The sequence below is a fragment of the Haematobia irritans genome, chromosome 4 (assembly GCF_050003625.1).
Source record: "Haematobia irritans isolate KBUSLIRL chromosome 4, ASM5000362v1, whole genome shotgun sequence".
NCBI classification, from domain to species: domain Eukaryota; kingdom Metazoa; phylum Arthropoda; class Insecta; order Diptera; family Muscidae; genus Haematobia; species Haematobia irritans.
In genome coordinates this window covers 204,086,881-204,102,000 of record NC_134400.1, presented here as the reverse complement: position 1 = coordinate 204,102,000, position 15,120 = coordinate 204,086,881, and the positions used below count along the sequence as shown (strand labels likewise).

At 29.2% G+C, this 15,120-nt stretch overlaps 1 protein-coding gene and 2 long non-coding RNA genes across 4 annotated transcripts in view; 1 reads left to right on the top strand and 2 right to left on the bottom strand.

The window, feature by feature from the left end:
• The window catches only part of Usp47 (ubiquitin specific protease 47), a 39,961-nt gene extending 33,406 nt beyond the window's left edge, over positions 1 to 6,555 (top strand). For both annotated transcript variants that reach the window (XM_075304531.1, XM_075304530.1), the window contains exons 6-10: positions 52 to 1,956; positions 2,264 to 2,390; positions 2,464 to 2,534; positions 5,404 to 5,537; positions 5,596 to 6,555. In XM_075304531.1, the coding sequence (XP_075160646.1) occupies positions 52 to 1,956; positions 2,264 to 2,390; positions 2,464 to 2,534; positions 5,404 to 5,537; positions 5,596 to 5,818 (2,460 nt within the window). In that variant the 3' untranslated portion in view covers positions 5,819 to 6,555. The remainder of the gene's footprint in view (positions 1 to 51; positions 1,957 to 2,263; positions 2,391 to 2,463; positions 2,535 to 5,403; positions 5,538 to 5,595) is intronic.
• A 3,653-nt stretch (positions 6,556 to 10,208) lies between these two features.
• Positions 10,209 to 11,043, bottom strand: LOC142236595 (uncharacterized). Its single transcript, XR_012722104.1, has 2 exons — positions 10,685 to 11,043; positions 10,209 to 10,631 (listed from the first exon to the last, which is right to left on the bottom strand). It is a non-coding gene; the product is annotated as an uncharacterized LOC142236595 (long non-coding RNA).
• A 2,546-nt stretch (positions 11,044 to 13,589) lies between these two features.
• LOC142236053 (uncharacterized) lies at positions 13,590 to 14,707 on the bottom strand. Its single transcript, XR_012721883.1, has 3 exons — positions 14,362 to 14,707; positions 14,193 to 14,298; positions 13,590 to 14,127 (listed from the first exon to the last, which is right to left on the bottom strand). It is a non-coding gene; the product is annotated as an uncharacterized LOC142236053 (long non-coding RNA).
• Between the last annotated feature and the right edge of the window lie 413 nt (positions 14,708 to 15,120).

Below are 15,120 nucleotides of genomic sequence, written 5' to 3'. Positions count from 1 at the left end.
GTCTTTGTATTAACACATAACCCAAACTCTCCCTCTCTCGCTCTCTTTTAGATAACTCAAGAGGATATCCAAAAGTCATTTGGTGGTGGTGTAAGCAAGGCCTATTATTCTAGCGTTTATAGTTCCAGTACAAATGCCTACATGTTAATGTATCGACAAATCGATGAGAAACGTAATGAAAAGTCCATGAAGGCCGATGAATTTCCCCAACATATAACCAGTCACTTGGAGAAGTTAAAGGAGGAAGAAGAAACGAAAGTCTCTCGAGGCGGCAGTTTACGTCATCGTCATATTGCTGATATTTCACTCAATGAACAAATCAAGCCTCGTGTCTATTTCTATAATCCCAAGCTAAAGAAACTGAAGATGACTCGTGTTTATGCCACACAAAATTTAGATTTGAATGCCGTCTTGGGGACTGCCTATGCAATGTTGGACGTTCAAGAGTTTGCTCCTCAAACACACTGCCGTTTGGTTGGTTACGATCCATTGAGTGAGAAAATTGTGCGCTCTTTTGAGAATGAAAAAACCCTATCGCTAACCGATATTCGTACAAAGAACGAAGATCCTGTGGAATTCTTATTGGAGTATCGAACTGGTAACCAGGAATTTGAAATCTATGATCCCTTTGGATCAACTTGGTATGTCTTCACCATTAAACTAAACACAATGGAAATTGATGGTCCGTTCTTTGTGCATTCGAAAACGCATGAAAACAACGATGTCCTAAAACATTCAATTGCAGTGCGTTTAAATCTAAGAGAAGATCAACTGATGGTGGCCACCACCCATCGTTATAAGAAAGCTTTTGTTTCGGATGACGTAGCGCCGTCCAAAGAGGCTCAGCAACGTTTGGATGAATTGGCAAGATCCCAATTTAAAGATATTACCTATATGTATGTCAATGTTCCAAATACAGATCCTGCCAATCTTGAAATATGTGGTATACCTGTTGGTGAAGAACCAACCACACCCGATAGTTCAATCAATGAGCTCACACATACACCTTCATGCAATGGATCAATGCAAACGAATGATTGCCCTAAGCTCACCAATGGCTTCCATTACGAATGCAACTCTGAGGATAGCAGTTTAAGTGATGGAGATCGCACCCTAGTCGAAAACCTGCATCAACGAGGAAGTAGTAATAGTGGTGCTGGGGCAGGTGGTGGTGTTAGTGTTAGCGGTAGCGCTGGCGGCGGCGGCGATAGTCAAATATCTAGTACTAGTCACTCTCCTCAATTGTCCAGTCCCGAGGATGAAAAGAACCAAGAGTCCATAAATCGCATTAACGCCTTTTACAATGGTTATTCACATGGTGATTGTGATTCATCCTCGGATGTTTTAAATCAAATACCAAGATTTTTCCATGCCATTAAACTGGAGGTCATGGACACTGTCACTCTCTCCAGTCGACATCAATACTCTGACTCTTTTGATAGTGCCGAGGATACAGCCCGCAAACCTGTCGTCTCGTATAAAATTCTTGTTGATTCCCATATGAAATTGTCCAAGTTCAAAGAACATTTAGCCCACATAATCCAAGTTCCAGAAGATTACTTTGAAATCACAAGAAAACATGAGAAGAGTCTCAAGAGTAGCATGAATCAATCGTTGGTATATTTCAGTGAAGGTGAAACTTTATCGGTGGAATTGGGCAAAGAGTTGCAAGCTGATGAGCATAGGGCTAAATTGTATTTTATGCGTTTGTCCGAAATGAATAATGACACTGGTCGATTACCTTGTGTAAGCGAATGGATTTACAATGATGCGATGACAGTGCCGATGGCTAAGGTTTCCATAATTGCCAAATTACAACGTATCGATGGGGAGAAATATAAAACTTTAAATATGGATAACTGTCGATTGTGGCTAAAGGGTGGACGAAGTCCCATTAAAATTTTCTCCGATGGAGATTCACTTGGCTGTGAACTAAGATCATCATCGGCTGTAGAGGTAAGCATACACACAAAAAAATGTTTCTGTTTCAATCACGAAATTAATTAATTTTTTAAGTGAAATTCAAGCACAGAATTGATTGTATCAAATAAAAAATTAATTGATCCAATTAAAAAGTTAATTGATACTATTAATTTTTGTGATTGGTTTTTGTTTCAATTAAAAAAATTGTTGAATCAATAAAATTTTTAATTGAATATTTTCAATTAACACTTTAATTGGAAAAGTTTTCGTGATTTTTTTTTTCTGTGTATAAGTACTTATGAATTTACTTTTTTTATCGGTTTCTCCCATTATTTCTCAGTTTCTTATACAAGAGTGTGAGGGTGATATTAAACCACAAGTTAGTGATACAAGTTTAACAATATTTGTACGTCGTTGGCATCCTGATACTTTGGTACTGGACAAATTTGAGGAAATCACTTTAGAGAGTAAGTGTGGAATAATTCCATGGTAGATTGAAATTCATGGACACACACAATTAATTTCATTTTACCGTTTTAGAGGATGGCGAAATACGCAATGCTTTATCGCAAATCTCCAATATACCTGCAGATAATATTTCCTACACAAAGGTATGTACTCACTGTATTTAATAATTGTCTTAAATGTCTAATACACCTAGACCTCGCTTTGCGTCGCGGATACGTTCCAGAAAAAAACACGACGCAAACTGAAACGAGTTATGAGTTTCTATGGCAAACCATGCAAAATTGGAGACAGATAACAACGCAACTTCGAAAATCTAACGACGCAAAGTGAAAACTAGTACTAATTCAGCATCGACACAACTTCGAAACAACGCAATACGAAACGACGCATAGCGAGGTCTAGGTGTATAAAGATTGTCTTATTACAATTGGAATATCAAAAGTTGGATCTTCTTCGAATCACCAGGTTTTATATCGGTTGTCTTTCCAAAAAACACGCATCTTTTGAAACTGGGATCAGGCAAAGACTTCGAAGTTGCACATACAACTACCATTTTTTAAGCGTTCACTTTTTTACCTCTTTTGGGGGGTACAACTTAATGGCATACTTTTTACAATTGTTTCCGTTCTTTTTGCCTCTTGTGCCACTTTTTTAAATTAATTCCTTTTTAGTGCAGTAGTTTTCGTGACGCCTGAAAATATGGAAAGACCATTTTCTGTTACAGGTAAACCGGATACTTCCATGAACTGTTTAATTTCGAAGATTCATTTTAAATGAAAAATGTGTCGAAATTTTGTCACAATTTTATTTTTGCAGAAAATTTTATCAAAAATTTTATTTTTGCAGAAAATTTTGTCAAAATTTTATTTCTATAGAAAATTTCGTCAAAATTTTATTTCTATAGAAAATTTTGTCAAAATTTTATTTCTATAGAAAATTTTGTCAAAATTTTATTTCTATAGAAAATTTTGTCAAAATTTTATTTCTATAGAAAATTTTGTCAAAATTTTATTTCCATAGAAAATTTTGTCAAAATTTTATTTCTATAGAAAATTTTGTCAAAATTTTATTTCTATAGAAAATTTTGTCAAAATTTTATTTCTATAGAAAATTTTGTAAAAATTTTATTTCTATTGAAAAATTTGTCAAAATTTTATTTCTATAGAAAAATCTGTCAAAATTTTATTTCTATAGAAAATTTTGTCAAAATTTTATTTTTATAGAAAAATTTGTCAAGATTTTATTTCTATCGAAAAATTTTCCGAAAATTTTATTTCTATAGAAAATTTTGTCAACATTTTATTTCTATAGAAAATTTTGTCAAAATTTTATTTCTATAGAAACTTTTGTCAAAATTTTTTTTTTCTATAGAAAATTTTGTCAAAATTTTATTTCTATAGAAAATTTTGTCAAAATTTTATTTCTATAGAAAATTTTGTCAAAATTTTATTTCTATAGAAAATTTTGTCAAAATTTTATTTCTATAGAAAATTTTGTCAAAATTTTATTTCTATAGAAAATTTTGTCAAAATTTTATTTCCATAGAAAATTTTGTCAAAATTTTATTTCTATAGAAAATTTTGTCAAAATTTTATTTCTATAGAAAATTTTTTCAAAATTTTATTTCGATAGAAAATTTTGTCAAAATTTTATTTCTATAGAAAATTTTGTCAAAATTTTATTTTTATAGAAAAATTTGTCAAAATTTTATTTCTATCGAAAAATTTTGTCAAAATTTTATTTCTATAGAAAATTTTGTCAAATTTTTATTTCTATAGAAAATTTTGTCAAATTTTTATTTCTATAGAAAATTTTGTCAAAATTTTATTTCTATAGAAAATTTTGTCAAAATTTTATTTCTATAGAAAATTTTGTCAAAATTGTATTTCTATAGAAAATTTTGTCAAAATTTTATTTCCATAGAACATTTTGTCAAAATGTTATTTCTATAGAAAATTTTGTCAAAATTTTATTTCTATAGAAAAATTTGTCAAAACTTTATTTCTATAGAAAAGTTTGTCAAAATTTTATTTCTATAGAAAATTTTGTCAAAATTTTATTTCCATAGAAAATTTTGCCAAAATTTTATTTCTATTGTGCCACTTTTTTAAATTAATTCCTTTTTAGTGCAATAGTTTTCGTGACGCCTGAAAATATGCAAAGCACATTTTCTGTTGAAGGTAAACCGGATACTTCCATGAACTGTTTAATTTCGAAGATTTCAATTTAAATGAAAAATTTGTCAAATTTTAATTCTATAGAAAATTTTGTCTACATTTTATTTCTATAGAAAATTTTGTCTACATTTTATTTCTATAGAAAATTTTGTCAAAATTTTATTTCTATAGAAAATTTTGTCAACATTTTATTTCTATAGGAAATTTTGTCAAAATTTTATTTCTATAGAAAATTTTGTCAAAATTTTATTTCCATAGAAAATTTTGCCCAAATTTTATTTCTATAGAAAATTTTGCCAAAATTTTATTTCTATAGAAAATTTTGTCAAAATTTTATTTCCATAGAAAATTTTGCCCAAATTTTATTTCTATAGAAAATTTTGCCAAAATTTTATTTCTATAAAAAAAAAATTTCTATATCAAGTTTTATCAAAATTGTATTTTTATCTAAAATTTTGGTAAACTTTTATTTCTATAGAAAATGTTTTTAAAATTTTATTTCTATAGAGAATTTTGTCAAAATTTTATTTCTATAGAAAAGTTTGTCAAAATTTTATTTCCATAGAAAATTTTGTTTCTATTGAAAATGTATAAAGTATCTCTTAGATGGAGAGGAATATTTTGCAAAATCTAGCAAAACATTGAGAATTCTAACAGTCTACCAAACAGTAAAATATCTACCGTTTTTGGTAGAATTCTATCAACTTTGAATATGGCTGTAATTTCTCCGAATTTAATACGCAATGTGAAGCACTGGAGAAGGACCACTTTAAAGTTAACAAGAAATTTGTTTTTCTAATTTTTCGTATAAAAATAACGTTTTTTGTTGTTCCAGGTTAATGGTCACTTCCCTTACACAAATATTTCTTTGTTAACCATAAACAGTGCAATGAGTTGGTTCAATGTACCAGCTACCTTAGAAAATTATCCTTTGTCCAGTACAGTCAGTGGACATTTGTATTTCTACAAGTAAGTGAACGTGAAACGTGAATTAAAAACTTGAATTATATAAGTATTCGTTTTACAGAGATTCAACAGTAGAGCCCAAGGAACTTGCACCCGAGGAGCGTAGAGAAATGAATGCCAAGGAAAAGGCACGATTGGATAGCTTAGGAGGAGGAAGTTGTAGTGGGGCTTCATCTACACGCTATAATCGTCGCCATGAACGAGCTTTAAAAATCTATTTAGATAGTCCGACAACGACAGCATCGCCTCCCGTGGATGCTAACAGTTCTATGGCGGACGACTAATGATGGATGGACATTTCATTGGTCACGTACTGACCCGAGAATGACGCATAAGGCGTGATATATTCTGCACACTCACGCATTCAATCTCTGTCGTCACTACATTGAATGGCCCAAGTCCTGGATTAAAGGTTAAGCGTTAGACGACATGAGATTATATAAACAAAACAAAAAAAATATAATAATTTAAAGCAAGTGTTACTTATTACTTTATTTTTTATATACAACATACACACACAAACATATAAAACGAAACAACAACAAACCCTTCTAATATCGAAATAATTTATTATACGCAGCCGCAACTAGATAACAAAATAGAACGCATTGAAACTCTCAGCTAATGATGAGCTAAATTATACGACATGGTGGTGTAAGCAATACCATTTATAATTTTTATTATTTTTCTCACTGCATGGAAAACAAAAGTAATCACTTATACATTGTAGTCGGATAACAATTAATTGAATTAAAAAAATAAAAAATAAAAAAACACAAACAAACCCTAGGTCAAATTATATATAAAACAAGAAAATCTTTAAACTATCTGAAAAATGAAAGAAATTCATTTTCTTTCGACTCAACGTTCTTTCATTGGTGCCCTTACGTGAGATATAGACCTCATAGCCCTCACTCAATATAACACCTATCACAATTCACAATATTTTTTCTATATATCATTAATGAGACTGTTTAAATAAGTAAAAAAAGAAAGTGTAATAAAATATTTAAAAACTAAACTATTAGAAATTGAAATTATTTGTTGCTGTTAATCCAAAAAATTTAAAGGAACCGGGAGAGAAAACACTGACAAAATTTTCTATAGAAATAAAATTTTGCAAAATTTTCTGTAGAAATAAAATTTTGACAAAATTTTCTATAGAAATAAAATTTTGACAAAATTTTCTATAAAAATAAAATTTTGACATTTTTATAGAAATAAAATTTTGACAAAATTTTCTATAGGAGCATTTTCATAGAAATAAAATTTTGATAAAATTTTCTATAGAAATAAAATTTTGACAAAATTTTCTGTAGAAATAAAATTTTGACAAAATTTTCTATAGAAATACAATTTTGACAAAATTTTTTATAGAAATAAAATTTTGACAAAATTTTCTATAGAAATAAAATTTTGACAAAATTTTCTATAGAAATAAAATTTTGACAAAATTTTCTATAGAAATAAAATTTTGACAAAATTTTCTATAGAAATAAAATTTTGACAAAATTTTCTATAGAAATAAATTCGTGAGAAAATTTTCTATAAAAATAAAATTTTGAGAAAATTTTCTATAGAAATAAAAATTTGAGAAAATTTTCTATAGAAATAAAAATTTGAGAAAATTTTCTATAGAAATAAAATTTTGCAAAATTAGATTTGTTGTTTTTCTATAGAAATAAAATATTGACAAAATTTTCTATAGGAATAAAATTTTGACAAAATTTTCTATCGAAATAAAATTTTGACAAAGTTTTCTATAGAAATAAAATTTTGACAAAATTTTCTATAGAAATAAAATTTTGACAACATTTTCTATAGAAATAAAATTTTGACAAAATTTTCTGTAGAAATAAAATTTTGACAAAATTTTCTATAGAAATAAAATTTTGACAAAATTTTCTATAGAAATAAAATTTTGACAAAATTTTCTATAGAAATAAAATTTTGACAAAATTTTCTATAGAAATAAATTCGTGAGAAAATTTTCTATAAAAATAAAATTTTGAGAAAATTTTCTATAGAAATAAAAATTTGAGAAAATTTTCTATAGAAATAAAAATTTGAGAAAATTTTCTATAGAAATAAAATTTTGCAAAATTAGATTTGTTGTTTTTCTATAGAAATAAAATATTGACAAAATTTTCTATAGGAATAAAATTTTGACAAAATTTTCTATCGAAATAAAATTTTGACAAAGTTTTCTATAGAAATAAAATTTTGACAAAATTTTCTATAGAAATAAAATTTTGACAACATTTTCTATAGAAATAAAATTTTGACAAAGTTTTCTGTAGAAATAAAATTTTGACAAAATTTTCTATAGAAATAAAATTTTGACAAAATTTTCTATAGAAATACAAATTTTGACAAAATTTTCTATAGAAATACAAATTTTGACAGAATTTTCTATAGAAATAAAATTTTGACAAAATTTTCTATAGAAATACAAATTTGACAAAATTTTCTATAGAAATAAAATTTTGACAAAATTTTCTATATAAATAAAATTTTGACAAAATTTTCTATAGAAATAAAATCGTGAGAAAATTTTCTATAAAAATAAAATTTTGAGAAAATTTTCTATAGAAATAAAAATTTGAGAAAATTTTCTATAGAAATAAAATTTTGCAAAATTAGATTTGTCGTTTGATAGTTTTTTCTCCAAATTTTGGTACATTAGTTTCGGCTCGAATGACAACCGTGCTATACGTGTTTCACCGCCGGTTAGACTAAATTTCCATTGCCTTTAGTATCGATCTGGCGGGGAAGATTAATAATCTGTTTTTTTTATGAACATAGATGGTAACTCTGTCGTATCCAACAAGAATGCTTTTATCCCTTTTTTTGTTTCTCCTTATTTTCTCATTATAATTGTAAAACATGAACTGCAAAGACCACTAAATTGACACTGAATTAATTCTTTGAATAAAAGTTCATAAATTGGCAGCTTTAATAAAAGGATACTTGACGATGAGTGCTCCGGTAGTTCAAATCGAGTAATTAGGCGACACACCCAGAAAAAAGTGCCTTCGGAACTAAAGGAAAAAATGTTCATCAATTTAGTTTAGCCATTTTATTTCCATTAAGTTAAATTTTTGTGTGAAATAACAAAATTTACTTGTGTCAGTAAAAAAATCCTAAACTGAAAGCAGTTAGGAATAGTTCATTAACTAGAATAAGGCATAGAATTTTACTAATACTGTTTTCTTCGCTGGGTATAAGAATTTACTACTGAAAAAGAAAATTTTATTCACTGATAACAAAGCATTCGTAAAAATAAACAAAAAACCGAACTAAAACCAAGTTTCCTCAAATTTAGTAAAATTTCTTACAAAGTGATAATTCTGGCTTCCTTTATTATAGAAAGCTTATTATACATACGAATAACACTTGGCATAGAAAAATATTTTAGTTCATTCGTACTAAGAAGTATTTCAAAACTTAAGGAAACACACTTGGTAGAATATAGAAAATTTCCCATATTTCAAAGAAAGACAAAACAAACACTTTTTTATAAATCTGTCGTATACATACCAAAATTACATGAAAGAGTCTGTAATGCCAATTTAATCGACAAGAATAATTTCGCAATAGTCCCAAAAACTAATAACACACTACAAAAATTATTTACGAATCTAAAATCAAAAATTGACAACATGGAAAAGTCCAACCTAATATACGAAATAAAGCGCAATGGGAATGAAAGAGATGGATGTGACAAAGTTTACGAAGAATAAACTAAAAACTCGTTTATCTGGCCATAAATCAGATCTAAAACATCGGTTACAGAGACCAATGTAAAAAACGGCACTATCAACATACTGTGCAGCAGAACATCACCACCCTGATATAGAGAGAGCGCGTGTGCTACAGTGTGAGAGTAACTACAATAAGAGACTAACACTGGAGATGTTACACATTCTCAATACACCAACAGAAAAGAGAATGAACTATAAGATAGACACTGACAATTTGCGCAAAGCTACAGGAATCTGATCAGAAAAACAAAAGGGCGGAAGAACAATAGTTAGTATGACAAGAGACGCTGTGTTGTTAGGTTCTACTCAATAGTGGGTGTAATATTTTTGTTGTTTTCGTGTTTTAATGTAACATCAAATTTGTACGTATTTTAATGTTTGTGTATATATTTTCTTTTCTTTTTGTACACTCAAAAAAATTTTCCCGATGAAGTCTTTCAATGAAAAGACGAAATATTGTATAAAAAATAAATTAAAAACCACAGACCTCGTTTCTATCAATAACTCATTAATTGGAAAATTTCATTAATTGGGCTAATTACGGCATTCGATATCGAGAACTTTTGATCGAAATCTAAATTTTTCGGATCACCGTAGTCGATATCGAGTTTTTTTGATCGACAATATTTTCGATTGGTAAATTGCTATCGTAATGCGCTTTACAGACTATCAGTTATTCCGGACGACAGTGCTCGTGTCGAACATATCCCATGTATTGTGCACATTATAAGTTAAGTCCGAAGGCATAATCGATACTGCTGCATGTTTATGGGATCGATAACACATTTACCGATTATTTAGTCATCGCCGACAAGTCGTATCGATCCGACACACTGTAAGATTCTTTACAAACACCGACATTCCGTCCGGAATAACTGATAGTCTGTAAAGCGCATAAAACATTTTTCACTTGTTTTTTACATTGTTTTCGCCATATAGGAATAGTAAATATATTAGTTTTAGTTCGAGTTGTAGCTAATTTGTAGTAAATTTACATATAATTAACATATTTTGAATATTTAGGACTAATGCAACTCCAATAAAAGTTAAACAAAAATTGGTCATAGTCGAGTTCGGGAGTGAGCATCCTAGCTTGGCAAAGAACCATATATAAAGTGCACATGGTAGATCGATATCCTAGAAATTGTGGTCAACCAATTACCGTATCATTCCGTGACAACATAACGCTTCTGGACCACCTTGTAAGAATAGTGAATTATGAAGGCTTCCACTCGAAAACATTTTAAGACGGCAGAATTGACGTTGACATGCCACCAAAAATTATTTTCCATTTAAACGCCCCCTTCGTCAGCCGAAATCGTCCATTGAGCGCCTGCAAAAGGTGACTTTCTGACAGTGCATACCATTTCAAAACGATGTACTTACACCAATAACAATGTGCACATTTATTCCTTATTTGTCGCCGATTTTTTTTATTTTCATCTCATCATCCAATTAGGAAGGAATTCGGAGGAATGTAAAAAGAGATATCCCTGCCAACATTTTTTGAATTTGGGGGCGCTTCTGAGGATCCCCACTACGTCGAAAACAATCATATACGACATCAAAAACTCGTCGGAAAAGCGCTGTCACTACACCCAGAAAAAGGTAACCACTTATTTAAGTTAAAATGAACTCATTGTGAAGGAAGTTGAACTTCAAACATTTTTATTTGTTTGAACGATGTGATTTTCGTAGAAATTAGATAGAATGCATTCCATATATTAGTTAACATTTTCCTACATATATGTACCACTATACTACAGAATGAAAAAAATTAACTGAATTGAATTCATATATGGAATGATTTTATTGAACTTTTTTCATTCATTTGGAGAAATCTTATATATTTGTGCTAAACCTTTTACTTCAAAATTAGAACTGCTTACCTTTGTTCTTATATACAGTTTTTCTTCAATAAAAGACATGTTTTATTAATATATTAAATATATTTATTTAGAATAAACAGCATCGACTGGCCTTGAAATATTAAAACACATATGTTTTTTTCTTCTAGTATCTTTCACTTTGAATAAGTTGCTGCTTAGCAATTTTGTCCACCTTTTACAATTTCAATAGCTACAAATATAAACAACAAATCCTAAACCAATTTTTTCACAAAAGGTTAGCGTCACTGAATATTACCTGTTAATTGAAGATTTCAAAAATGAAGTCGAATGAAGGGGTTGTTATTCTGCTGGCGTTTTATAAACCAATTTTCAAAAAAAAAACGAACATTTTTCTCACTAGTTTAAAGTAACAAATATTTTATATATTTTTTTGTTTTTTATTATATTATTTTACAATATTATTTTTTAACAATCTCTCCGTATACCATAACAACGCGATTCCAACTAAAAAAACAACCCACGCGCAAACACATCGATGATAGGTATCGATTACAGGTAGATAAAAGAAATATAGGAAATTTTCCTATATTCTAACAAGTGAGTTTCCTTAAGTATTGAAAGGATTGAATACTTCTTAGTACGAATGAACTAAAATATTTTTCTATGCCAAGTGTTATTCGTATATATGATAAGCTTTCTATAATAAAGGAAGTCAGAATTATCATTTTAAGCCCGGTACTATGTTCATTCTTGCGAAAAATTTTTATGGAAACCATTATTTCGCACATAGAAAGCGGCGTTTTTTTAGGTAGCTTGGAGCGCTATTTTACAGGGAGCGATATTGGATTAAGTTGGTGGTGTTGCTTGTTTTTACAAAATAACATTTTATTTTTCCTTGGGCAATTGATCTGCTATTCCTTTGATCCTTTGTATAGTTTCGGAACAAAAATATGGTCCGTGTTTGATTTATAAACCCGCACAAATAGTTTTTAATAAATAAATTATTTCTTAATTCACATTGCAAATGGCGCCGTGCTATAAACGTCAGTTTTTCAACACGAAAAAACAAAGTATCACAAATGGAAAAAATTTCGCAAATTTTTCGCATTTTTTGGTTTTGTATGGAGTTTCAACGCGAAAACCGAACAGAGTACCGGCCTTTCTAAGAAATCTTACTAAATTTTAGGAAATTTGGTTTTAGTTCGGTTTTTGTTTATTTTTACGAATGCTTTGTTATCAGTGAATAAAATTTTCTTTTTCAGTAGTAAATTCTTATACCCAGCGAAGAAAACAGTATTAGTAAAATGCCATGTCTTACTCTAGTTAATGAACTATTCCTAACTGCTTTCAATTTAGGATTTTTTTTACTGAAACAAGTAAATTTTATTATTTCACACAAAAATTTAACTGAATGGAAATAAAATGGCTAAACTAAATTGATGAACATTTTTTCCTTTAGTTTCGAAGACACCTTTTTTCTTGGTGTATTGAGAAGTTGTACCACGCCAAGTTAAGGTGGGTACTATGTTCGGTTTTCGAGTTGAAAACCACTTTATTTTCGCGATTACTTTTCCTTATATAATCAAAATTATAAATGAAAATAAACATATTCCTGTAAAGTCGCGCCGAAATCTTTAGGAAAAAGAAACTGAGCGTCAAGTGAGTTAATTTTTCTGCTTCATATTGATCTGTTTTAATAAAGTAACCGCGAAAATTTCAACGCAAAAACAGAACATAGTACCTACCTTTACTACGAAAAAGTTTCTCATCAGTGCAATTATTAGGTTCCTATTTAGATCAATTTCGAAGGACGCCAATAAGAACACCTGCAAACTATCAGAAAAAGTGCATTTTAAGGTATTTGTAGAAGAATCATTGTGGTCAAGTAAAACACGATTCTATAGATGTTTATTGATTTGATTAAACATTTATAATTTCTTATAAATAAAACATTTTTCGGTTTATCTCATCACATTTAACATAATTTTTTGCATTAATAAAAGAATGATGTTGAGTTTTAAGTAGCAAGTTACATATTGCAGAGTCTACCAGCCAGTTTGTTTATTTTCGATGGAGACAGCGTGCCTGGAAAAATATTTGAAAAACGATCACTTCCCAATAAACACAAACGTTTGAAAAATGCTAAATTTCAACAATTTTTCAAACATTTTTTCAAAGGATTAGGGTAATATTCAAGTTGAGAAATTGTTGAGAAAATCGCGTTCTCAACAAAAAACAGACATTACCCTCAACAGTGAAATTCAACACATTAGCAATAATATCTCAAGTGTTGTCCTCAAATTGAAATGCATCGCTACTCAATAATTTGTCAAACAATTTTCGATGCGAGTCAAATTCAAAATTAACATCGTTGCAAATACTTTTCAACCCAAATTTGTATGAATGATATCCCCACTTCAAATTGAAAGTCAAAGCCAAAATTCTATGAATTTTGTATAATTTATTCATTTTCATCAAAATATGTAATAGTACACTACACTACATAATACACTACAATACCAATTGATAAATAATAATCTTATTAAACATATCAACAAATAAGAACAAAAAAACAACAAACAACAAAACTTTAAATATCTTAAACATTATTAGTAAACACTTTTGCATTGATAATCCGATTTCCTTCCTTTTGGTGTCATAAAACAGCATTAAAATTTATTAACATGCGGCCAATTTGGAATTAGGAACGTACTGGACCGCGTGTTAGAATTGATTTCCAGCAGAAGCAATTCACAAAATATCCATTTTAAACTGATAATAGCATATGAATTAAACTGACGATGTGATGCACATTTTCATCCAGAAGTTGTTGATTTCAACAATTTGTTGCTTTTAACAATTTTAATTGGTTGCACTTGTAATGTTTCTGGAAACTTTTCCTTGTCGATAAGCCACTCATTTTTCATTGGTCAGCTTCTTATTGTTTGCAAGAATGTAGCATCCAAAGATTTTAGTTTTCTGCAAAGAGAATTAAATTTAGTGACTTCTCTAAAGTGTTGATTTAATTTTTCATATTGACGTACCAATTATTATAAACTATTTGAAGCAGTTCCAGTTAATTGTCCACCATTTTTTCATTGGTCAGCTTTTTAATGTTTTCAAGAACGTAGAATCCATAATTTTAGTTTTCTGCAAAGAGATATACATTTAGTGACTTCCTTAAAGTTTTATTTCATTTTTATTTTCACTTACCTATTTTTATAAACTATTTGGTTATTTGTCTAAAATTTTCCATTTTTTTTTATTTCTTGCAATTGACCACGAACTTCCTTGCACAAATAAGTATTGAAAACCACATGGTTTTTTCGTTGCATTTTAGGGTAGTGTTTTGTCAAAGTTTTCTCATATTATCTTCAACACCTTTTCAAAGATTTCGTCAACATTTTGGCAAATTGGAAGTAATTCGCAAACAATTTGAAGATGTATTGAAGGTGAGCTATTTCAAGTCAAGTTGAATTTATGTTGAAAATTATATTTACCCTCAAACTGAAAAGTTGTTGCATTTGAAAAACGCTCATCCTGTGTTTATTGGGTTTCTTCTATTTGGAAAGTCGAAAAATTTTAAGCGTAATATCTATGTTTTCAGAACTTTATTTTCGTTTTTATTTAAATAAAATATAACAAGCTGGTTGCGCTTGGCGTTTCACAAAAAATAAAATGGCTCTTCTAACAGTAGTGATGGCAAAATACTTTCATGTACATTTTGTACTTTTTGATATGCTTCCCCCATCACAGTTCGCGATGGTTGTGGTGACATTTACGAGTCTGTGGTAGCGATGAGGATGAAATGGAACTTTGAAATGCTGGCAGGGAAGTTACATGTTGTAGGGTCTATCAGCCAGTGTTTTTATTCTCGATGGAGGCAGCGTGTCTGGAAAAATATTTGAAAAACAATCACTTTATTCCATTTGGAAAGTCAAAAATTGTTCACCAATATACCTTTTACAATTT